Source organism: Nanorana parkeri, unplaced genomic scaffold, assembly GCF_000935625.1.
Source record: "Nanorana parkeri isolate BGI_ZX_2015 unplaced genomic scaffold, ASM93562v1 scaffold549, whole genome shotgun sequence".
Classification (NCBI taxonomy): Eukaryota; Metazoa; Chordata; class Amphibia; order Anura; family Dicroglossidae; genus Nanorana; species Nanorana parkeri.
The window spans coordinates 487,137-513,861 of record NW_017306817.1 but is presented as its reverse complement, the minus strand read 5'-3'; the positions used below and the strand labels follow the sequence as shown (position 1 = coordinate 513,861).

General features: G+C 42.0%; 1 protein-coding gene across 2 annotated transcripts in view; it reads left to right on the top strand.

Moving 5' to 3' along the window:
- The window catches only part of ARF3 (ADP ribosylation factor 3), a 29,404-nt gene extending 6,965 nt beyond the window's left edge, over window positions 1-22,439 (top strand). Inside the window, exons 2-5 of one of the 2 annotated variants that reach the window (XM_018561888.1) lie at window positions 12,830-13,040; window positions 16,689-16,799; window positions 18,197-18,321; window positions 21,751-22,439. In XM_018561888.1, coding sequence (XP_018417390.1) covers window positions 12,830-13,040; window positions 16,689-16,799; window positions 18,197-18,321; window positions 21,751-21,912 — 609 coding nt within the window. In that variant the 3' untranslated portion in view covers window positions 21,913-22,439. The remainder of the gene's footprint in view (window positions 1-12,829; window positions 13,041-16,688; window positions 16,800-18,196; window positions 18,322-21,750) is intronic. The other variant, XM_018561889.1, reaches the window with a different exon arrangement.
- Window positions 22,440-26,725: the final 4,286 nt, after the last annotated feature.

The following is a 26,725-nucleotide window of genomic DNA, read 5'->3' as shown; positions in this document are numbered from 1 at the left end:
GGGGGGGGCAGGGATGAGGTAAGTAAATCTTCTTTACTCAAGCCCCTAGACAAAAAAAATGAGCAGTTAACTCTTGCAGTTCTGGGGTAGCCCCACAGCAAGGGTACTTTTATTTTGTTTGCCCAGAGATGGGTTTTAAGCTTGTCCAGTAATCTGGCATTTTATTCAAATAGTGCAGCAGTAGTATGATTCCGTAAACACTGGCATTATCTAACATCTTATCATAATTGCTGGGTATTGTTTCAGTGCGTATGACACCATTAGCGCTATTTTATGTCTAAGCTTTCAAGTGACATTGACTGTGTGTTGGTTCAGTGATGTGTACCTTTCCTCTGATATATCCTGGCCAGTGACAAAAGCTGTCAGACGGGTGCTGCAGGTCATTTAGCCGTGTCCCTTATTGGTTCGACTTGCATGGATCACATGTTAAATAAACATACTTCAGTAGAAAACCGGGCCACCTGTGTGACAAATAGTATTGTAAACAGAAAGATTCCATAGTTCTACAGCAGGGCTCGTTGCATTGCAGCTAAATACATATTCCCAGTTCCAATATTTGAAACTTTGCACAGGAATCATGGGTTTGCTGTAACATCCTAGGGCAACTATCAAGTCATTGGGCTCTCTTACTGTATGATGTTTCAGGTAGCCACTGCTGCATGGTATTTGTACTATGGAAAATAATAAGGATCCACCAATACTGGTTTTTGGCATCGAGTACGAGTACCGATATTCTTTTTTCGATACTCGCCGATACCAAGTACTGGTGCTGTGTGACCCAATTATTAGGAAGTCGGGTGGCGGATCATGACCCGTTGCCCGGCTTTCTGATTGCCTGTAAAGCCGGTGTTCTGGCAAAAGAAAACCGGCTTCACTTGCCGACACTGCCCGGCTTCCTGACCAATCACGAGGTGCCGTCCTACTTCCTGATTGGTCAGGAAGCCAGGCTGCCTAGCAAGAAGTGGAGCCGGCTTCCTAGCCAATTGTTGCTGGGCAGTGTGGCTTCCTGACTGACCAGGAAGCTGGGAGACGGGTCATTACATGCTGCCCAGCTTCCTGATTGGTTAGGAAGCCATGTTGCCTAGCAACAAGTGAAGATGGCCTCCTAGCCAATGAGGACGCCGGGAGGCAGGTCATAACCATTTCCTGATTGGAATGGAAGGCTCCATGCTCCCTCTGCACTGCTGGTCAGAGGGATATCTCCCTCTGACCGGAAGTTCTGGTATCAGAGGTAAGTATGGGAGCCTTTGGGCGAGTACGAGAAAATTTTGGAAGGAGCAAATTTTTTCTCGATCACACAAATTTTTGACCGTGACTGTGGTTTTCGTTTGGAAATTCCATTAATTCCAAAATAGAATGTTAAATAAAAACCAAGATTAAACTAAATTTCAACATATATGAACGGGGAGGGAAGGTTTATAGAGTAAACAATTTATAACAATACCGAATGAATAACCTTATGGTAGGTCCCCTGTTTTTTGTTATAACAGACGCAAAGTTTTTATTGGATAGAGAGGTGCCGTGGACAAAATTAACAGTAAGCGGAAGGAGTTTTGCAAGGGTAGAGATTTTATGTTGTTTGACAAGTTGATCATCAATAAAGTTGGCGCAGGCCGCTGAATCCACCATGGCTTCAGTGCGAACGCGGCCTTGCTCCCATTGTAGAGTTAAGGAGACAAAGAGGTAGTTACATGAAGGCGAATGGGATGGCAATAGTTTGTTTAGTTGCACCTCCTTACCATCGTTCCTCTTGCGGATCAGAGGGCACGCATCGACAGTATGTTGAGGGGCTGCACAGTACATGCAGAGTTGGTGTTGACGCCTGCGGAGCCTTTCAGCCGGTGTGAGGGGTCCTCTAACCGCACCAATCTCCATGGCATCATCGGTTGTTGTTGGGGATATGCTTCGGGTTGGAGGAGGCTGGCTTGAGGATTTTTCTGCCTTTCTCTCGCGAATGCATCGGTCGATGGCAATGGACCTGTGCATAAGACCTTCTAGTGTAGGAGGCATCTCAGATCTGGCAAGCTCATCTTTAAGCGGTTCCGAGAGGCCCAGGCGGAATTGATTTCGTAGACTAATATCGTTCCATTCAGTCTGGCCTCCCCATCGCTTAAATTAGGCGATGTAGTCCTCTACCGGTCTATTGCCTTGCTTCAATCCACGTATAGTGGTCTCCGCGGTGATTTGTTTGCTCGTGTCCTCATACAGCAAGGACATGGCTAGTAAGAAATCTGGCAGGGAATCGAGAATTGGGTTCTCTTCCTCCAAGAACGTGTTGGCCCAAGCTCTGGGTTCTCCCCTCATATAAGAAATGAGTCATCTCACTTTCAGGCCATCTGTGGTATAGGTCCTAGGCCTTAGTTCGAACATCAGCTGACAGGCACTTATAAATTCACTGTATCTCTTTCTATCCCCTGTGAATACATCCGGAGGTGAAACCTTAGGTTCTGGCCCCTCTCTTGCTGGTGGGGGATTGTTTACGTACCCCACAATGTATGTACGGAGTCTCTGGTTCTCCTCCTGCAAGTCTGTGACCCTGGTGGTCAATGCCTCAACACGCTGTGTGAGGGTCATGACGTGGTTAGCGAGCTCCGCTGGATCCATTTCTAAGGTTCTATCGTTATTGTCACAGTCTAACTAGGTTTGGGTTAGTATGGATCTCAGCTGCGGAGATTGATAAATAGGATTGAGGGTTTGCTTCAGTTTGGCGGACCCCAATGCACTCAGTACCAAGGGGAACCGCTTAACATCATGTACCCCGACCTATGTGTGTTGGTTTGACGTAATACACTACGCTAATAACAGTAGTACTAAGAAAGTAAGTTTGAGGAAGTGGCAGTCAATAGTTTGGAGTAGATCCGCATATGCTGGCGGACTGCTAGGACAACAGTTTTGCTACTGACTCAGTAATCAAGAGAGCAACGAAGATGTAAATGGAAGTGGATATAACAGGTGGGAGGATGAGGAAGTGGCAACAAATAGGTTGGAGCAGATCCGCATATGATGGCAGACTGCTAGGAGCAGTTGGTATCTTGCTAATCACAGTTCATCAAGTGAGCAATGCGGTTATGTTTGGGGGGTGCAACAAAACAGATGAGTTGTCAATGGTTATCTCTGATCACAGTTCAACAATTCAGCATAAGTAAAGGTGAAGTAGTTTCAACAGGTGGTTGATTACTTGTTAAGCCAAGCCTGAGTTCCCAATACAGCACAACCAGGTATTTGAGTGGAAATAATAGGTGGGAAGTTTCCCAGTTACTTGCGGTTTGCTTGAAGGTATGAGGCAAATGTGGATGGTACTTGGGGTGATCGATGCAACCTCAGTGTTGGTCCAATGGCAGGTCCTGGTGTGCAGCAATGAGTCTCACTCTCCAGTTCAGCCTGTAACACACTGTCTCTTGCGCAGTCCTCGGAGCCACTCGCTCGACGTTCCAGACCGATAGAACGTCGAGCGAGTGGCTCAGCTGTGTTTTTGAGGAGGAGCTGCGGCCAAGGGGAGGAGTCGGCCGTGACGTCATGGACGGACGGCACGCCTCAAACACGGAGCTCTGATCCGGGTGGGTCTGTGACAGTTATAAAGGAGTTGTATAGAGGTTACTCTCTCTTGACAGTTCTTTGATGTATCATATGATATATCCGTGGAGGTACTTCAGGCAAAGGCGGCCATAGCCGAGATATGTCTTGCAAAGACACCAAGCCGAACGCCTATGACGCGTTTCACCCCCCACCGGGGCTTCGTCAGAAGGGCGTGCTTGGAAGGGGCATGTTGGACATTTTTTCTCGATCACGCAAATTTCTGACCGTGACTGTGGTTTTCGTTTGGAAATTCCATTCATTCCAAAATAGAATGTTAAATAAAAACAAAGATTAAACTAAATTTCAAATGACAATCGCCAAGTTTCTGATGCCAGCATGGAACGTTCCAATGGGATTTTTCATACGAACGTGGAAAAACCTACCGGTGTCTAACCTACATATACCCTACCTTTGTATACCCTTGCATACCCTTAGGTCCCATAAATGATCACATCTATACACTGTGTATAAGATGTGAGGACATCGAGGAAGATTCCAATGCTGCAGAGAAGGAGGAGACAAGTTAGAAGGATCACTGTGACAGCTGGCCGGCTCAGAGCTTCAGGTGAGTATAACTTATTTTTCAACCTAGACAAAACAAGCACTTAACCCTTGCAGTGTGGGGGAAGCCCTACTGCAAGGGTTAAGAAAAAGTTTATCAGGAGCTCTTCTTTAAAAAGCCCACACTCTGCAAATCCAAAAGGTTTTTATTTACCTGCATGTTCATGTCTGAGTGAAATGATTTCTTCAGATACGAGATTCCTGACAAACAAGGGTTGCCCTTCTTGTCGGCTTAAAGGAGAACTATGGGGTCAGTGTTTTTCCCCATAGTTCTCCTTTAAGCCGACAAGAAGGGCAACCCTTGTTTGTCAGGAATCTCGTATCTGAAGAAATCATTTCACTCAGACATGAACATGCAGGTAAATAAAAACCTTTTGGATTTGCAGAGTGTGGGCTTTTTAAAGAAGAGCTCCTGATAAACTTTTTCTTAACCCTTGCAGTGTGGGGGAAGCCCTACTGCAAGGGGTAAGAAAAAGTTTAGCAGGAGCTCTTCTTTAAAAAGCCCACACTCTGCAAATCCAAAAGGTTTTTATTTACCTGCATGTTCATGTCTGAGTGAAATGATTTCTTCAGATACGAGATTCCTGACAAACAAGGGTTGCCCTTCTTGTCGGCTTAAAGGAGAACTATGAGGTGAGTGAAAAGCACTCACCTCATAGTTCTCCTTTAAAGAGTTACTGGAATCACTTGCTGTTGACCTAAAAGTCAGAGTACCTAATACACTGTAAGCATGAGGCCCACTGTTTTGTATTCTGCTGCTTGAAAACTTCCCTGTCTTATCAGTGGTTCCAACCTTATGTAGTCTGCCACTGAGAGCAGTCCCTCTTTCTCTACATGTCAGGTAATGTCTATTCTGCTTGGCCTGGGCTCCCTGCTGTCTGTTTTATGCCCCTGACCCCAAGAAGTAAAGTCTTTGCTGCTCTGATGCAGTCCTTCCAAAAGCAAACATAAACACAACAGTATTAAAGGGTTATTAAAGCCTCTCATGTTTTTGCATATATCTACGGTACTGCTAGCAAGCAAAAACAAAAAACTTTTCAAAAGGGTTAAAACTTACCTGTGTCTTAGCCGCGCTCTCCCGTCCGAAGATCTGAAGATTCTCGGGCGGCCACAAAGGATCTTGGGGCAGGCGCATGAGCAGTTCAGATCTTCGGCGGGAGACGAGGAGAGACACAAGGTAAGTTAATACAGCAGCGTGCACCAACACAGACTCCATGGGACAGGAAGAGACAGGAGTCAGTGCTGGATCAGAGACCGGCACCAGCGCTGGAGGAACACCTGAAAACTACAGGAAAGGAGAAGCTGATCGGATCAAGAGGCATCATTTAAGGTAAGTCCTTACACTGGCATGGTGGGGGAATGTTATCCTTTAATGTCACTTTAAGAAACTCCTATTAGTGATCACATTCAGAATAATAAATGGATCCACCGCACAGACCTGTCTGGTAGGGCAGAAGACTTTTCTGCTGCAGTTACAGGTCTTGTCCCTCCCCCAGCCCGTGATTGGACAGTGAAAGTAGAAGTAGAGAGCAGACTGATGGGCTCATCTCTCTGTCCTCTTATCATATTTATCCTACTGGCGATGTAATGTGCTTCACCGCTCCACACATCTAACCCACTCGATATTAATAGATATTATTGTTGAGTGAGTTAGATGCGCAGAGTAGTGGAGCACATTACATCCACAGTATGATAAATAGTATATCTCACACAAAGACATAATACAATCTATACAATTCATAAGGCCAGTGAATTAATTTTTGGGATTAGATCTCTCATTAGCATGTTCCTTTTTAGCTTCTCTTGCTTCTCCCGCTCCTACTCTTGAGTTCTGCTGTACAGAGTGCAAGAGGGTAATACCAAGTCATATTGGGGTGCTCACACTGCTTGTAGGTTAAAGATGTATTATTGAATAGAGAGCTGCATTGATGTATATTTATATGTCTGCCTGGTGGTTAGAGATAAGTCTAATGAATCTATGTCACACATTCCTACAGATTGCCAAACACCAGCATGACTATGAAATGACTGCCTGTGATAGGGTCAGGGCTCCATTATATTAATGTGAACAGCTATGTGTATCCAGTGCAGGTAATATGTGACTTGTAAAATTCAAAGCCTAACTGGGGGGATATGTTTTAGTAACCCTTGCAGTGGGGCTACCCCTGCACTACAAGGGTTAAGTACATGTGTTGGTCTAGGGCTGAAAATAAAAAGGTTATACTCGAGCCTCGCAGCCGGATGGCTGTGTCTCCTCTTCTGCTGCAGCAATGGAGGGGGAGAGAGAGGCTCCAGGGACCCGTCTAACAGCCAGCTGGCTTTGAGGATCGGGTGAGTACATTTTTTTAATTTTCCTCGCTATACCAACACGAGCACTTACCCCTTGCAGTGCAGGGGAGCCCCAGTGCTAGGGTTATTAAAAAATGTCCATGCTCTGTGTACCACTTCCATTTCCAGCGGGTTCTGCTCATCCTGTAAGACTATATATTTATTTGCCATTCAGGAAATGCTTGTTGCCTGGCTTTCATCCTAATTCTCTGCCCTAAAGTACAATTAAACTCTCTGGGTTTTTTTCTGCATATATCTATGGCTAGCAAGCAGTAGATATAGTCAAAAAAGTTCTAAAAAAATAAAAAGTTACCAAAAAGGTGATTACTTACCTGTGCCTCCGCCACTCGCTCCTGTCTGAAGCTTCTCGAGTGGCCGTGCAGGATGATGGGACGGGTGCATACACAGTAGGGATCTTCGGTGGGGAGAAGAGGAGAGAAACAGTGAAGCTGAATGCACGCAGCCGGGAGCGTGCACGTCGGATAGAAGGGAGACCACAGTCTGTGCTGGATCAGAGAACGGTACCAACACTGGAGGGATTGCTGGATGCAAGTGGAAAGCAGAAGATGATCGGATCAAGAGGCATCATTTAAGGTAAGTCCTTAAAGCATCGGGGGGGGGGTATTTGTGACTTTAATGTCACTTTAAATTACTTTCTAAGCCTTTGAACTAGAACAAGCATTAAGTTAGCAAAATCAAAACTCCTGATCTGAGTCAATGGGGTTCATTTACTAAAGGCAAATAGCCTGTTCAAGGGAATATTTTGCTTAGTTTAGTGAATTAGGTGAAGCTCTGCTGACTTTCTTCATCCAATCATGTGCAAGCAAAAATCCTGTTTTTTTTTTTTTTTTCCTTGCATGTAATTGGGTATTTTTTACAAAGTACATTTTTACCATGCACTGAGCTAAGGGAAAATTCACTTGCAAAATGTATGGCCAGTTTGCCTTTAGTAAATCAACTCCAATGACCTGGAAAGCGATGATACCATTGTATGTGCATGATTAGCATTTTGACAAGGGGAGTTTAGCAGCAGCGGCAGGGTATGCAATATAGATAACCTCTTTAATATTGATTTTCTTTTTTGCCAGTTTCTTGTTTATTGACTTTCATTGTACCAGCTTTCTAAAATGTGCATTGCAGAGCTACTTGGCATGCCAAAACTTGCAGGTTACCAGTGTCGTTCATATGAGCACAGCAGTCATTGTTCAATGAATTCAGCATTTGAAAATAATGCTTCCCTCTTTATTCAGGCCCATACATAATTGAACACATGCCTAGATCTTACTGGATCAGGGCACAATTCACACCATCTGTGCCAGATCTTCATACATTAATAAGATACTGATGAAGGCAGGCTTTTTAGATTCAGACTAACACAGGGTTCTCTTCCCTTAAACGGCTAATTCATAATGAGGATGATTATTCACATTTATATGTGTTATGTACAGTTACCAGGTAAAGCGGTAAATACTTAGTCATCAGTAGCAGTTAAAAGATTAAAAAAGTAAATTGATGTGAAATAAAGCTTATTGTAAATCACTGTATAGTTATTAGTCTGTTAGAAACCCTGTGCAAAGTAAAGGGAAGAAGATTTGGCAGCAGAGAGCAAGGACAGAGCAATCTGGTGTCTATGTGACATCAGGAGACAATGCAGTAATGGCGTAGATGATATCGTTTAAATCTGCTATGGTAACCAATTATTAAGTATTTCAATGTAATTGTAGCTGATGATCGTTGGGTATCTAAATATAATGGTAACCAATGATCATTGAGTATTTTAATGCAATGGTAACCAGTGATTGTTGAGTATCTAAATATAATGGTAACCAATGATCATTGAGTATCTGAATGTAATGGTAACCAGTGATCATTGAGTATCTAAATGTAATGTTAACCAATGATCATTGATTATCTGAATGTCCTTCCGTTCCGCCTCTCCTCAGCGCCAAGGACCTTTTCCAAGATGTTTGTGTCAGTGATCGCGCTGTTGCGGTTGAAGAATGTAAGAGTGTTTATTATCTGGACGGTGTCCTGCTATTGGCGCTTATTTATTTATAAACTATTCTTAGTTTATTCTGGGAGATCCCCGGTAAGAAGCCCCCCATGAGTCCGACTTACCATGCCCTCCAGCCTGTAACCTTTTAGGTTCTCTCCGGCCATAAAGCTCGGCACTGCCAATGAGCCCAAGGGACCGCTGGAATTGAAGATGAAAGCACTCCCAGAAACGAGAGACATTGATGCGCCGAGCAGGTACAGGATGCCATGAGACGCCCGGCTAATCGGCTGATGCGAGACACCGCCTGTCCCACTGCTGCAGGAACGAGTACTGGATATGGCGCATGTGCCAATGAGCCCAAGGGACCGCTGGAATTGAAGATGAAAGCACTCCCAGAAACGAGAGACAGTGATGCGCCGAACAGGTACAGGATGCCATGAGACGCCCGGCTAAGCGGCTGATGCGAGACACCTTTTCCTTTGGAAGAAAAAGACGAGATGTTTCCGAGTTGAAAATCATTCCTAGGTACTGCAGTACCCGTGCTGGAACCAGCTGGCTCTTTTGCCAGTTGACCAACCACCCATATTGCTGGAACGTGCTCAGTACCAGCTCGCGATGCTGCAGAATCTGTTGTTGTGATTGAGCCAATTATAACCAATGATCATTGAGTATCTGAATGTAATGGTAACCAATGATCGTTGGGTATTAGAATGCAATGGTAACCAGTGATCGTTGGGTATTTGAATGTAATGGTAACCATTGATCATTGAGTATCTGAATGTAATGGTAACCAATGATCGTTGGGTATTTGAATGTAATAGTAACCAAAGATTGTTGAGTATCTGAATATAATGGTAAACAATGATGAAACAATGGTACAAATGGTAAACAAGGGTATTTGAAAAACCTATTGAAACAGTGATGCGATTGCTGTGCCCCTACAAATAAGCACATTTTTATCATATGTTTGTGAACTCTGTATCTTATAGTGAAATGTTTGATGCTGAATATGTATATAATAAAGTAAGACTTTCATAACAATGCACTCCAGGCAAAAATAAAAGGCACACACCAATTCAGCTCTTTAATTATTAGTATATTGTTAAATGTATTTTTTTTATATCATATGAGCAGCCATTAACCTTTTGCAATCTACTGTACAGCTGAGTTCAGAGAGATGGAAGAGGGAGAGGCAGCACAAGGAGCTTTTCAGCTGTGTTGCAGTGCAAGGAGCATGCTGATAGGTGGAAAGAGTAGAGTAGAGTAATGATCGAGTACCAGCCTTTAATACCTCTATTACTAGGCCATTTTTAGTGCTGTGATCATTTGAGTGACAATTACCCGGTCACACAACACTGCACCCAAGTGAATTTTCATATCTTTTTTTTTTGTTTGTTTTTTTGGACCGATAGAGCTTTTTTTGGTAGTATTTAGTGCCAGTTCAGCGCGGCCTGAACGCAAGACAACACAAATGGCCTTCCTTTTTGGTGCTGTATCCACTGTGCTGGCTATGGTGTGTGCTGCTGTTTGCTAGACAAAATGTGCAAAATGTGGTATTTCATGTTGTGTGCTATGTCCACAGTGCTTGGTATGGGGTGCAGTATAAAGCTGAGCCAGTGGAATGTTAAAGCCTATCTTCAAGATTGTAAAAAGTATATAATAAAATCAGTGGCCTACCCATTTATACATAAAAAGAATAGTTGCTGTAATAGTCCACTTCGGCGCTCTCCCTCAAAGACTCACCACCATTCACCCAAGACAGTGTCAGTCCTATTCTGAGTTCAGTGGCACCCAGGATTTTTTAACTCACATCCTATTAGCCCAGAACATGATGGACACGCCCCCCTGGAAGTGAGTTATCACACTGGTCAGGGCTCCAAGTACACATTATATACACATTATGTGAGCACAACAATGTCCAGGAGAAAGGAATGCCCACTGCTGTCAGTGGACCAGCAAGGAAGACTGCAGGAAAAAAGTAAGTACACTTTATTGCCAAAAGTATTGGGACACCCCTCCAAATCATTGGATTCAGATGTTCCAATCACCTCCATGGCTACAGGTGTATAAAATCAAGCACCTAGGCATGCAGACTGCTTCTACAAACATTTGTGAAAGAATGGGTCGCTCTGATGAGCTCAGTGAATTTAAGTGTGGTACCGTGATAGGTTGCCACCTGTGCAATAAGTCCATCCGTGAAATTTCCCTGCTACTAAATATTCCACAGTCGCCTGCTAATGGTATTATAACAAAGTGGAAGCAACTGGAAACAACAGCAACTCGACCACGAAGTGATAGGCCACGTAAAATGACAGAGGGGGTCAGAGGATGCTGAAGCGCAGAAGTCGCCACCTGTCTGCAGAGTCAATAGCTACAGACCTCCAAACTTCATTGTGCCAAGTGTAAAGTTTGGTAGAGGGGGGATTATGGTGTGCGGTTGCTTTTCAGAGGTTGGGCTTTGCCCCTTAGTTCCAGTAAAGGGAACTCTTAAGGCATCAGCATACCAAGACAATTTGGACAATTTCATGCTCCCAACTTTGTGAGAACAGTTTGGGGATGGCCCCTTCCTGTTCCAACATGACTGCGCACCAGTGTACAAAGCAAGGTCCATAAAGACATGGATGAGCGAGTTTGGGGTGGAGGAACTTGACTGGCCTGCACAGAGTCCTGACCTCAACCCGACAGAACACCTTTGAGATGAATTAGAGCGGAGACTGCGAGCCAGACCTTCTCATCCAACATCAGTACCTGACCTTACAAATGCGCTTCTGGAAGAATGGTCAAACATTCCCATAGACACACTCCTAAACCTTGTGGATGCCTTCCCAGAAGAGTTGAAGCTGTTATAGCGGCAAATTATAACCCAGTGGATAATAATGTGTAACTTCAACTGTTGGAAGTAATTTTTCACACAGATATTTTTCCTGGAGAAAATGGAAACAGATATTTCACTGTGTTTTTACAGGGAGATTTCATAGAGTAGACTATGACGAGTCCCAGTGTGGCAGTGAATGTGAGGACAAACAGATGTCTCGCTGCCTGTTTATTTGGTGAGATATCTGTCTGTCTTTGCCAAGTCAAAGGGTGGCCATAGATGAGCAGTTCCCTCACTAAAAGCAGCCTTGTGGAATCCCGTCTGTGCCGTCACCTGCCTCAGTCTTCAGATGGCATTACAGTATGGAGCACAAATGTGGTAAAAGCCTCCAAAGGATCCAACAGATGTCAGAACATCTCTGTATTCAGTTTCCACCACTTCTGATGCTCAGGAGACCTTAGTAGTCAACCTCTACACTGCCTAATTGTTCATTCATTTATAAACCTGTCACACTTGCTTTAAAAAGATAAGAAAGAACTTTAATATTGTTACAGGAGTATTGCTTTTTGAAATACTGACCGCATAATATTCCTTTATTTCACATATTTACGATGTGTGCCCAAGCTTACTTTTTAATTAGGCAGCGCAAAAATGATATTCAGCTTAAAGTATACTTCTGGTGTGTTATAAGATTGTCCAGCTAGCTCTTTGAATAGTGAGCATTTTTAAGTGCTTTCATGTATTTTCAGCTTTTTTTTTTCACGTTTTAAGCCTGCAAAGAGTTAAAGAAGCTGAAACTGTCAGCCTGTCCAATCTGCAGAAAAGCACAGCTCACCCCCTGATGAATGCCTTGCATCTCATACTCTGTGCACGAAGGACCCCTTTTCCAGAAGTAGATCACATAAAATAGGATAAACTGCCGACACTAAATATTCCTTTAAAAGCGTACTTTATTCTTCACGCATCCGAACAGTAGGCAACTGGTGACGCGTTTCTGCCTTAAGCAGCCTTAGTCAAGCTATGACTAAGGCCGCTTAAGGCAGAAACACGTCTGTAATGTATCGATGTGTGAAGAATGCAGTTTTCTTTTGGAGGAATATTGAGTGCCAGCAGTTTATGCTATTAAACTGCCAGCCTGTTTGGCAAGTATTTAGCCCCACACCTTCTCGCCACCTTGTTGTCTAATAAAAACTAACTTGTAGCATTTCAGTTTATTGTATTGATTGTGGTGACAGGTGATGATCGCAGTGGATTATTGTAGATACTGTAGTTTCTCTTATTAGAAAGGCGCATCTGTCAAACCGCGTTTTTTTCTGAATTCACAGCATGCCAACTCCGGGGCAGTGTAGGAGGACCTGTTCTGCTTCACTATGTGAGCTATACTGCCCTGGAACTAGTATGCAGCATAGTAGTCAAAAAATAGCTTCTATCTAAAGAGGGGGCTTATATATTTCACCTCTTACCACAGTCCTCATAGAATGTACAAGATCTTGGCACGTTTACTTACAAAGTTCACTTTTAACTTTTGTTTGTCATATTTTCTCATGTCATGTAGAGATAAGAGCCCAAGTCAACCATTTGCTACCCTATACAAAGAACATCTAAAGAAAGCAGCCATGGGAAACATCTTCGGAAATCTGTTGAAAAGTCTAATTGGGAAGAAGGAAATGCGAATACTCATGGTGGGACTTGATGCTGCTGGAAAGACCACCATCTTGTACAAATTGAAACTTGGAGAAATTGTGACCACCATCCCCACAATAGGTATCTGAACACAACACTCTATTGCTGTCTGTGATGTCCTTCCCTTTGCATAGTTCTCCTTTCATAAACACTGCATGAAGGTCAATCTCTGTACATGACTATTTCCCCATACAAAACTGATGTTAAGATACAGTTCCCTTTTCTGATCACTGGTGGTGTGAATGCAATTGTTTTCCTTTTAGAGAAGTGTTGGTATGGCACTAAATAGCCTTTTGCTTTTGTAGGTTATCCTAAAGTGGCCAGCTGGAAGCACTTTTGTAGCTCCGTACGACGTACGTCCTTGGCAGCGAAAGGGTTAAAGCTCAATTCTGGGATTCTTACTTCAATCTTGGTGTGCTTTGTGTATTTCTTTCAGATCTGTGTTGTAATCCAGTGTGAAACTTTAAAGCTGGGTATACACACTTCAAATTTCACCCGGTTCTTGGTGCATACAAAGTGGATTTATATCCTTGAGGAATATATTTTAATAAACGTTTTGTGTCTGGAGTTCAGCTTAAACAAATCAGACTTATATTTACACATTATCCAGTGATCTGGTGTTACCAGGGAGGCAGGGCTGAGGAGATATGACTTCCTCCAGCACACCCCTACAGGAAGTGATGACATTAAAGGCAACCCATAAGACTTTTCTCTGTTATAGTGATTTGTTACAGGGCACTCATATAGTATTTTTCACTAGTATATATTTAAGGCAAACTGTTAAAGGGACATTAAAGGATAACACATTTTCCCCTCCCCCCCATGTTAATGTCAGCACTTACCTTAAATGATGTCTCTTAATCCGATCTTCCTCTTCTTTCCCCATGTTTTCATCTGTCCCTCCAGCGGTGCGGCGGCTCTCCGATCCAGCTCTGACTCCTCTCTGCTTACAGGCACTTCCGATCCATCGGTGTCTGCAGGCGGGTGCACGCTTCCATAGACTTACCTTGCGTCTCTGCTTGTCTCCCGGCCGAGAATCCGAACTGCGCATGCGCCCGCCCCAAGATCCTTTGCGGCCGCACGAACAGTTCCGGACTCTCGCCGCGGGAGCGCGCAGCGATAATGAGGTCAGTCTAAACCGCTGTTTAAGCGTTTTGTTTTTAAAAAAAACGTTTTGCCTATATCTACTGCTTGTCAGCAGTAGATATAGGCCAAAAAACGGGAGGCTTTAGAACCCCTTTAATTATTGCAAGCCCATACTATTTCCCTGGGCAATATGGTAGTACTAAAATGTAACAGGAACAAAGAGTGCTGAATTGTACAGATAGCATCTAAAATAAGACGGATTATATTATGTAAGTGAATGCGCCCCACTGAGAATACAAGACAAGGAATGAAGCAATAGTTTTAAACACAAAAATATCACTCTAAATAATGCACAATCCTACAAAGAATATACAAATACTTAGTTTATCTCAGACGAAATGGAGGAACACACTTGTACAAAAAAAAGACAAAAAGTGCACATGCAAGAAGACATTTTATAAAAGCACTGTACATGTTTTTAGAAAATATTTTCTTGCATGTTTCTTCAGATTGTCTCTCCGAGATATAAATAAAGTATTTTTGTATTCTTTAAAATGACTTTACATTGTTTGTATGGTACATATGGTGCCCCCAGACCCCTAGACAAAGACATGGTCTTTGGCCGATAACTCTATATATGGGGCTGGAATAAAATTAAGCCAGATGATATTCAACAGAGAGAACTATGTCTGCCTGAAGATGATACCACCCCCATGAGCCTATAGTGTGTTCTGTAGCCAAAAGAACAGGGAACTGATTGTCTTCTGGGATTAGAACTAAAGTCTGGCTATCACTGAAAATGACTGGTTCTTTTGACCAGCAAGGCTCATCATTTTTAGCAAATCACATTCTTCATAAAAATGTCCTGCAGGACATTTTTATGAAGTGTGGCCGTCGTATGCTGTCAGAATACCCGAACAGAGGCGGCAGCTCATTGTTCATACCCAAATTTTCTGACCGGCTCCTTCGATCAGCTGATTGAGGGATGCCAGCCGAAAAGAACCGTCCGAAATTCACACAGTGTATGGCCACCTTAATACACATTTGATTAAATCTGCCCATACACTGTAATAATCTTCGTTCAACCTGTGTGCTGAACGAAGAAAGTATAATCGATTCCTCCATCAATGTTTATGAGCATTGATCGAGGAATCTCACACTGTCTTCAATGTATACTGACGGCGGAAGATAATAAATCGGCAGCTGATTGGCTGCCAACTCTGATCGTTTGAAGATTTTCCAACCAGCTCCTTCGATCAGGTGATCAAGGGATACCGGCCGGAAGGGTGCAGACAGCAGCACCACCTGTGTGCATTTTGAGCAGTACATCAGGAACCGGCTGAAATTCGCATAGTGTATGGCCAGCTTTAGGGTGGCAATGCTGCTCCTCCATACAATGCAGTGAGTGAGGGTTGGCACCATAGAACAGGAAGTGCATTACTGTCACAATCTCCATTAGAAAATAATGCATCATCCACGTCTTAGGACTGGTAAGCTGTAATATTAAAATATTGGTGGGTTTAGATATTCTTTAAGGTTTGAGCAGTTATTAAAATGTTCTTTAAAATATTCTTATTATTAGTGTTTATTTTAGTCACCAGGATTTTCCAAACCACGGTGTAGCTCTGTACTAAAACTGATATAAACATTCATCTGAATGTCGTTGCTACAGACTGCTAGAAATGTCAACTCTGTGTCATCAGTGTGCTTAAAATGCTCCTATTCTGTGTTGTTTATTTAAAGATCATGCTCTGGAAAGATGACAGCACCCGAGTGTTTATAAATCAGAAGGACCTTATATTAAGGGTACATGTCATCAGACTGTGGCTCTACAAGCAAAGAAACGTTGACCTGTCCTGAGACGCTGAAATGTGGTTTCTGGGTTAGGTGAAATGGGTTAAGAGTCCAACTTTTGGGCTCTTAACCCATTTTTGCGAATTTTGACCGATTTTTGATGAACCAGCTGAAATTCGCACATTGGGTGCCGCAGTTGGCACCCCTCTGGCTAGCATCCCTCAGATCAAAACAAACCAGATCATAAGAGCTGTTTGGAACATCTTTGGCCAAACAAAGCTTGAAGGCAATCAGCTGCAAACTCCGTTCGGGTGCTGTCAGAATACATTGATAACAGAGGGGGATTCTTCCATCCATGCTCGTAACCACTGATGAAGGAATCTGTTATATTCTCTTTGTTCAGCCCACTTTACTTTAGTAGAAATGACAGCACACTTCCAAGGTGTAAGACCCCTTTCATTGGCCTGGCTGCCATCCTCATGAAAGGGTCTTCTGCTGTTTTTGAAGCTTGCTATAATTTCCTCTACAGTTAGCCATTAAAGGAATTGTCCTCATTTACTCTTGTTAGTTTGTCCAAAAGTATGACTCTTGATCCATGTTGTTACAGTATTCCTCCACTAAGCTGGTGACTGTAGTTCTTCCCTTAAAGTGCACATACATGGCTCAAGATGGCAGATTAAGCTTGTTTAGGCTTTGAAATTAAACATGAACACAATCCTTAGAAGCTTTCTGATTTGGAAGTGAGCTTTTTAAATCAGATCTAATAAAGTCAGCACAGCAAGCTTACTTCTTCATATGATTTGAGATGTGTTTCTAATATGCAGATAAACCTTTCCATCATCCTCACAGGCTTTAACGTAGAGACTGTAGAGTACAAGAACATCAGCTTTACTGTCTGGGATGTGGGTGGCCAAGACAAGATCCGACCACTGTGGAGGCACTACTTTCAGAACACTCAGGGTATGTGTATTTGTGTATTTTTATGTATGTTTTTACATTTTCTACAATGATATCATTGTTCTGGAATCCTATTAATATATTATAATAAATGGTCAGATTCCCTCAAACCTAATAAATGGGTTTTGATTGGGAAGGGTAAATGCTGAATCCCCCAGTGTTTTTTTTTTATAGCTGTCTGGGTTAGGAGCAGGTTAAACCTGCCACTCCCTTTTCCTATGGCTATGAAAGGCTTCACTGCTATTACTTTAATTAACATAGAAATACATGAAAAATCCAACATATAAGTCTAACCTTGATGCTTTGCATGAACAAGGCCCATCATGGAATGCTTGGGAAGAACTCTCCACATGGGTCCCTAAACCTTTAGAAGCCATTTTGCGCCACTGCAGCTGAAATTGAATAATCTGTTTTCAGTGGATACAACAACCTTTTAAAAAACTTTTTTTTTTTTAACTTTAGTTCTCTTTTGGGTCACAGGAGTATATTTACCCAAAAGTCAGCATATAGCAGGCTACTGCCCTGAAAGGAGTTTGAATCCTTCCTTGCTCTATCCAAAACTAGAAAAAATGTTTTTAGCTTGGCATAAACTTTCATTAAAGTCTCACATTTGACAGGTAGCAGCTGACGCTGTGCCACAAGCACTGAGAGCGCCGCAGCCGATACGGATCCCGACAATACTGTCAAGATCCACCCAGCTGGCTGATTGACAGTGGACTCTGCCTATGTAGAGGCAGAGCCAGCTGTGCCCGCCCCCTCCCCCATCCGTTCCTCCAGTCAGTGCAGGGAGATGATTGGAAATTGAGCGATCAACGGTATGAGTTCGCTCACTTCCCGATCTATAGAGTTGGCGTGTGACAGCTTCTTTGTCACATGTCGGCTCTAACTATGAGGAGGAGTAAATCACTCACCCCATAGTTCTCCTTTAAGTAAGGATTAAAGAAGCTTCCATATGGACATCAGCTGATAGTTTCATTAAGGGGGCTAGCTGGCTACATAGACCACATAGTGACTGACCACATAGTGTTCAGTATGGCTGATTGCTGCAGGAAACAAAGGTGTTTGTCATTCCCCTAATAATTAATATCCTTTCTTTCAGAATCTGTAATTCCCCTAATAATTAATATCCTTTCTTTCAAAATCGAAGTGGCACTTGAATAATTACAATTTAGACATATTTTTATCTCCAGTTTGCATAAATTGGGCAATTGATCCTCGTACCTGAATATATTCCAATTGGTCTGTCATGTCTTATTCCGAAGAGTTATATGAGAGATTGCTCCCAAAGTGCGTGTATATTTGGAAGGTAAACTAATGTGATATTGATTTAGAAACTGATGGAATTAACAATTGTAGAAGGACAGTAGAACATAATGATTTGTGTCTTTCTGCTTTCTCAGGCCTAATTTTTGTGGTGGACAGTAATGACAGAGAGAGAGTAAATGAGGCACGTGAAGAGTTGATGAGAATGCTGGCAGAGGATGAGCTTCGGGATGCTGTGCTGCTCGTGTTTGCAAATAAACAGGTTAGTATGATTTGTGATTAAGGAAATGTAACTATAGGAAGCATGCTAATAATATCCCCATATCTCACAAACAGCAATATAGAGTTTCTGAAGTAAAGCATGTACACTTGAAACCTTCACAAAGTTGCACTGCCTTCTAACTCTGTACCCATGCATAGTCAAGTAGCTACATTTATGTCTATAGTGGAGTAAAAGTGGTATTTCACAGCAAGTCTCTGCAAGGAGTTTGCAGGTTCTCACCTGTGCTTGCGTGGGTTTCCTCCGGGTACTCCGGTTTCCTCCCATATTCCAAAGACATGCTGGTAGGTTAATTGGCTCCTCTCTTAAAAATTGGCCCTCTGTATGCATTTGAGATAGGGACCTTAGATTGTAAGCTACTTGATTGTAGGGACTGATGTGAATGTGCAACTATGTAAAGTGCTGCATAAATTGTCGGCGCTATATAAATACCTCTAATAATAATAATAAGTAAAAAAACTCTGGTCTAACTGGAAGGCATGAGGTTAGTTATGAAATCACTACATTTAACCAATGAACTATTTCCTTGTAATAAGAGGTGAGCTAATATGATGTCCAGACCTCACATCATTAAGATGTTTTGCCTGTGACCATCTTCTCTAGCACAGAGCTGTGGAAGCTCCTGTTGTACTGTGTGACCTTAGGTTGTTTTTCCGGGATTTAGGCCTTCTTAGTTGTGGCTGACTAATGGCAAGAGGCCATGTCCGGGAACAACAATTTAAACAGCTAGATGTATGCATATCATGGGCACACAGACACCACAGAATTGTTTGTATATTTTTTTATAAGCTTTTTTATATCCTTTTATTATGGTTACTTTTGTATTTATTTTAGATACTGTATGACGTTTTTGAGTTATTTTATGTACACATGCAAGTAGTTGAGCTAAACTGACAATAAAAAACGTATCAGTTCCCAAATTCTCAGTATAGTGTTTACATCAATGTCTGAGCATACTCAGATAGTAGGGCATGCAGCATGTGGTATAATACATTGGGGGGCATTTATATTGGTGGACTGGCTCACAGTGTATATTGGCCACCCCATCACAGAACCACCCTGTGTCCTCACAGACAACAGAAGTAGAAGTAAGTCACGTGTTAAAGAACCCTTTTTCTGTTATCAGATCATTTTCACAAAACTTTTTGAAAGCAGGTAGCTTTTAAAATAGGATAAGGTAAATATCTGCCAAAAAATAGTTACTTTATTGTTTGGTGGTAATTAAGAGGTTAATCTAGGTTTATTGCTTAGGGGTTCAAGCAGAAACACAAGACAGCGCCTTCTCCTCTTGTGACGTCGTTTTTATTTTTGCAGAATTAAAACAAATAAAAAACTACTCACATATACACAGTGGAGACAAGCCATGTAATTAAACATACGTCCAGGGCAGAGCTAAAAAAAAATCTCCTTTAGGGGTAGGTTTTAGTGGTCAGTTAAGGGAGTTGGGGGGATAGGTTAAGTGTTAAAGTGGACCTAAACTCAAAAAGTGCTATGTTTAGGGAACAGTTACAAATGTTAATTGTGCCTAAGCAGAACCCCCAAAAATCTACCCTTTGTCTTGAATTCCTCCAAAAAAGAAAAGCAGTGAACTTCCTTGTGGAGCGCGTCTAGGCACCCCTGTGCCTACAGCATCATAGTTGTATATCTGCAGTGTGAGATCAAAGGCACTGCTAGCCTTTATCAGGAGATTTGGCATGAGATTTGGGGGGAATCGCCCGCCATCCCGCCCAGATTTTTTGTTAATAGCTGTCATCAGTGGCTTTTTATCTGTTGATGACAGCTATTATTTTACAGAGGACTGTCAGAGGAACCATTCTGGTGTAAGTTCATGGTAGCTAAAGCGACCATGAGCTTACAGCAGAACGGGAAAAGCCACCGACGTATGGCATACTGGTGTGGCCAGCTGCAAGAGCTTGTGTTCCGCCATATGCCGTACTTCAATGGCAGCGAAAGGGTTAATGCAGCACCCCAAGCAAAATGTTTTTAAAATCTGCAGTAAAAAAAGTTACGCCTCATGAGGTGTATGCCACTTTAAGTATTGCTGTCATTTCTTATAATATTTACATAGACGTAATTTCCTATAATATAATTATAGTTTCATACAATTTCCTATGATAATAGCTCTCGCTATACTTCCGCTGTTGCGACTATGAAAGCTGTGGCTCTCATACAATGAGGCCACAGTGTAATTTGCCTGCACCTCCTCTCCCCTTGCCCATTCATAGAACGCGTTGTATTCTGTCATATGAGAGCATGAGCAGTGGGCAGGAAGTATAGTAAGATCTAAACACTGCTGGCTATTATCAATGACAACATTCAATGTTGGGAGGAAGCTTAAAGTATTACTAAAGGCAGGGCGCTTTTTACCTTAATGCACTCTCTGCATTAAAGGAGAACTATGGGGTCAGATCTTTTCTTGATCTACTGAGCCGACCTGTGGCAGTCTCATTGTAACAGGTCGGCTCACTCACCTCATAGATCTCCTTTAAGGTAAAAAACACCCAGTACCTTACTACGTCCCACATCCCTCCACATTTACCTGACAGTGCCGCTTGTCAGTGCTGACGGTCCCTGAAGCGAACTTCCTGGTTGCGGGGGAGGAGATTGAGGGCAGAAGAGCCATATTCTCCTTCTGCCGTCATTCAACCTGTTGGGCTGAGAGGAGTAGCGTGGCCTGCCGCAGGGCTGTGTGTGTCTGTGGGCGCACACAGCCACTTGTGGGCACGGCCGGGAATGAGTATGCACGGGTGCCTCCACAGCAGCTGCTTAGCTGATGGCGGCCCCCGTGTTGGGGGCAGGGAGAAGAGTGCTGCGGGGACCCACCAGAGAACGAGGAACGGAACATTTTTCATTTAAAACCGCAAAGTAGTTTTAGAGGTATGGGCCTCCTCTTTATATATAAAAAAAATTGAAGCTTTAATTCCCATATTAAGTACAAAGTCATTATTTTAGGGGATAATTAAGTGTTTAGTAAAGGCAGGGTTACAGAAAGTGTTGGGAGAATGCCTTAATGTAGGGAATACATTTGTTTAATAACTCTTAGTGAAGGTACAGGTTTATAACTACTACTTTTATACTACCAGCTCTGGACTCCCGGAGCCAAGAACAAAATAATCAATGTATTGTTAGTTTTGCATGTTATTCTAAGGGAATTTACAAATGCAGCATTGTTTTTCTTTCTGACCTGGAGGTTATGCTATAAAGTGCAGATATCTTGACAATCAAATAAGTGCTGTAGTAAAGTTATGTGAAGCATAGTCTCTGCGTTTGTGACATTGACGCACTTGATGGATCTTCTAGCTGACTGTCGCACTAACTGTGTGCATCAGATTCTGTAGTTCAGATTTGGGAAGACATGCAAAAGCATTTTGATACTTACACTTAATCATTCCCTTTTTCATTTTTGTGCAGGACCTTCCCAATGCCATGAATGCTGCTGAGATCACAGACAAGCTGGGCCTTCATTCTCTTCGTCACCGCAACTGGTACATCCAGTCCACCTGTGCCACCAGTGGAGATGGTCTCTACGAGGGGCTGGACTGGCTAGCCAACCAATTAAAGAACAAGAAGTAACGACTCCAACCCCTACCTCTGCCTCCCCAGTGTGCTCCTGACTCTTTCTCCCCAATCCCTTCCATCCAAAATTCCCTCCTCAGCCAGAGCAGGATGGGGCTGGCTTCTGACACAGACCACCCCATCCCTTCTGGTCCCACACTCGCTTACTTTGCCGTTTTGATTTGGGGTGTTTTTATCGGGTGCCGTGTTTCTTCTGACTCATCCAGCTGCTGTTACTTGCTCTTTATTTGTCCTTTTGGAGATTTTGGGTGGGGGAGGACTTGTGAGATTTGGCAGTACATGCCATAGCAATCTACCCCCTGTAGACAGGGTCGGTAAGGCAAGGATTCGGGAGCTGTGCTGTTTTGTGTCTGTATGTTCTGTTGAAGCTCCCTGAGCTGAAGACTGAGAGATGTATTTGGCTTATCGTGTTTGTTTTTCAAGGCAGGTTGTTTCAGTGCTTCATACAAGACAGTTTAGTGGTGCAACCAAGTAAACTGTACTTTCCTTTGTTTTGAAGAAAGGGTTCATCAAGGTCTTAATATTCAATCAGTGTAACTTGAATTACTACCGTAAGGCCATTGTATAACCTATCCACCTTTTATTACAAGACTGGATAATCTGTAATCTGCTGAATATGGATCTCATTCCAGATATCTACTGTGGTATAAACCAGCACAGAGTTTACACTGCAGTGCTGAAATGGAATTCTGCCACTCTTGCTCTCCACTTTGTGGCACTCAAGAGTTGGCTTTATTCTCTGTTTGAATAGAGGTGTTAAAATAAAAATGTTTTGAAATAAAGATTCAACGGTTGTAATCAAAATGGATGTGGAATGCTCTGATTGTTACTGCTGACTGCAAAAGCCATAGTATTTCCTTAGCAACTGTCTTGAGCCAGTGGGAGAGTTAAATGTATATGAACTGCGCATGTGGGTTGTGCTTTTGATTTCTAAACACCTGCTGTAATGAAATAAGAGGTTATTTGAGCACATTGTGCTCTAGTAGTTAAAGCCTCACCACCCTTATTTATAATGATTGGAGCAGCTCCCAATGATGTCACTGTAACAGTCTACACTCCTCCTGTCAGTTACATCACTGGGAGTCCATCCAGCTGCTGGTAAAAAAAAAACACATGCATCTATTTGCATTAAATGTTACTAAAAATGTTTATAATCTGCGATGACATTTCTATTCAAACTTGGTGGTTGTGAAATCTTCCTTTTGTTTTTTTTCCTGTATGCTTTATCATGATAACTCTTCTGTATATGAAAGAAAACAGAACATTGTGCTCATGGTTTTAGGGTGAATCGATCTGCAACTTGTTACTCTCTGTGAAGCAAAAGGCATGACAGGGATTTAGTGTTAAGGTGATTCATCTTTACATCATAGATTCGAAACAGATTTTCCAAGTGACCTTTTTTTTTCTGTCTGCAGAATGTTTTCAGATGGAATAATGGGGATTCTTTTTTTTTATGGGAACAGGGAATACAGAACAAAATTATTTGTCGTATTATTTCTAATATATTGTGTCTTTTGGACATACGGTGGATGTTTGAAGTACAAAATGGATAGCTAAGCATCATGGGAGATGCGATTCAACAACAACTTGAATGCCAAATGCTGCACATCTTGCTGAGGAACATTTCTAAAGGTAACTAACAAGAACTCTATCCAAATCTGATCATTTAGTTGCTAACGGTGGATGATTAATCCATCTTGTGACTGTGTTTACATTCAGCTCCGGAGCCCTGGTGTTCTACTGTCAATGTGTCAGAAGATTCCCTGTTACATTTGATGAGACAAATCTAAGTCTGCAAGTGGAGTATTAAAAAGATTAAGGTGTCCATTTTACCCTCAACCAGATTCATATTTCATTTGGGTTTGCTTTCTGTACTCATAGGTTAGATTTTTTTGCCTTGATGAGTCACGAACCAATTACAGTTATGACTGGAGTATTCCATAAAAGAAAAGGAATGTTTGGGATCTTGCCTGTAACACATGTCTAACCATTCTATTATATTTGCTTATGAATAGGTCCAAAAAGATATAATAAAACCTTTTATTAAAGCCTTCCTCTGGGGAAATTAAGACTTCCCTTGCAGAGGGGCTACCCCTGCACTGCAAGGGTTGACTGCTCGTTAAAGGGGTTCTAAATCCTCAGTTTTTTTTGCCTATATCTACTGCTAGCAAGCAGTAGATATAGGCAAGAAGTTTAAAAAAAAACAAAAACGCTTTAACTAGGTTTAAACTTACCTCGTTATCGCTGCATGCTCCCGTGCCGAGAATCAGGAACTGCTCGTGCGGCCGCAAAGGATCTTGGGGCGGGCGCATGCGCAGTTCCGATTCTCGGCTGGGAGTTGAGCAGAGACGCAAGGTAAGTTTATGGACGCGTGCACCTGTGTAAGGGACTTATACTTGCCTGATTCCCGCTACTACAGGCTTTAAGACCAGTGGCCGCAGGCCCCACACCCCTCTGCTTTGGAGGTCACAGGCCTGCATTTTATGTGAAAATGCCGGGGCACAGTCTACAAGCCAGGGTGTAGGCGGGGTGAGGTGAATGCTGACTGCAGGTTTCCGGTAACTAAAAGTACTTTACACAGATCCCCTAAACATTAAAGAGCAGTTAACCCATGCACTGCAAGGGGAGTTTTTATTTCCTTGGAGATAGGCTATATAGAATCCTTGTGACAAAGTCCTATACTAAATCAAGTAGGTCTGATTCAAATATTAAAGTGAAGTATATAGAGGTAACTTGTTGAAACAAAATAAAGCCTAATATCAAAAGTCTTTTGGTGACCATAAGTACCTTAGTATGCCTAGTATACAAAGAAACCTTATTTGTGCCCCAGGTAGTTCCATGATCCCGAGTCCACTGTTTACAAAGGCTAAAGTTTCACCCTCCTACAAAAAAAAAAAAAGAAGGCACCCTAGCTAGCAATAGAGACACTCTCATTGATTTGTTAGAATCTGGGGTGTGACTTCAGCACTGAGAAGGAGCTGAGCTTGAAGCTATTGCAAACCCTGCATCTTGGATTGTGGGCTGACTTATGGGAAGAGGTTACTTTGTGTAGGAGGAACTGGTAAGCACCACAAAGTGTCTTCTGCTAGGCTTATTGTCCTTTAATACTCATTAACAATATGTGGCTGGTTACCTTTATGAAGTACTGCAAAGCTTGTCATTCATGTCAGTATTTCAGCACAACTCCACTGCAATAGCCAAGCGTAGTACTACTTGAAAATATTGGCCAGGGTATCATTAATGTAGCAATTGTGTGGTGTGGTGAAGACATGCCCCTTTTGCTGGTGATTTGGTAGATGCATAAAGCTGTGCTACCATGAAATATATTTAAAAGATGTATAGAAACTGCAGTTTCTGCCAGTAGAAATTAGGAACACTTTGCTCTATATAAGCTCCTGTATTTTTCTTGTCCTTTCTAATAATTGCAAAAAGCACTATCCAGAACTCAGATTTCTTCTTTTGACTTGTCTTATTATTCTAAATGTCCATTTACATTATATTAAGAATATCTCAAGCATTTCAGTATTACTATTTTCTCATTGTCTTAATAAAGTCCTCAGAATTTAGGTCCATCTTTCATTGTATAGGTCTATACTTTACATTCTGTGTTATTTTCAATACAGTATTTAGAATGCCAAGATTAGACACAACATAGAAATCCATAACTTTTAAGTTGAAGTAAGATTGTATTAATCAGATCACATACCAACTGATCTGAATTATCAGCTGGACCACATTTCACATTGATGTATGTATCAAAAGGGGTACTTGAACCAGGTTCAGCTGGCAACAAGAACAATCCATTACACCTATACTTTAATCAAACAAGTCCTTGCAAAATATATTGGTCACCTGGTGGTGAGTTTAATATATGAAGTTAGTGATAACCTGTGAAATAACACTTTGTAAACCAAATAAATGATACTGTTATGTCCTATAAATGACAAAATTCCAACTGACCATTTAATGCATAGTAAACCATGCATCTACTGCATCAAATATGTAGTTTTTTACTTGAGAACACATGGAATCTACACAGTTTGAGGGTGGATACATAAATGTACACATGCTAAGGGATATTTGAGATAAGCCACCAGAGCCACAAGAGGATCAATAGGGTAAATTATGGGTTTGAAAAGGGCACATTATTTATAGAGTTCTAAAATGGTGAGCTTGATGGTCAGCTGGTAGGTAGGCCATCATGAATGACTAAATGTGACTTTACATTCATGCCTTTAGAGTTCCTCTAGAAACACACAACACGTCTCTAATGCCATTTTGTCATTTATATGACATAACAGTATCATTTATTTGGTTTACAAAGTGTTATTTCACAGGTTATCACTAACTTCATATATTAAACTCACCACCAGGTGACCAATATATTTTGCCAGGACTTGTTTGATCAAAGTATAGGTGTAATGGATTGTTCTTGTTGCCAGCTAATAAGCACCTGAAAAATAAATTAAAAAAATATATGATTTGTTGCTGTCAGCAACAAAAGTAGATCTAGCTCAATGTACCCTACTAAAAAAGATCCTAGGGGCATATTTATTAATAAATAAATAAATCGTGTGCCTGGATTTAACCAGTTTGGTTGACATTCACCCGTTGGGTGGAGAAGGAAGATGCTGAAGCATGCAAAAGGAAATTTTAAATAAATTCCTCATTTTTAGGGTATTGAATGCATTATGAGGCGCCAACTGGATCGCCAATGACAGGTTTTTCCTTAGCAATCAATGCTGAATCACCGATCGAATGAATGGTTTGGCATTTAAAAATGAAGGCCTCTTTAAAAGAGATCAGAGTC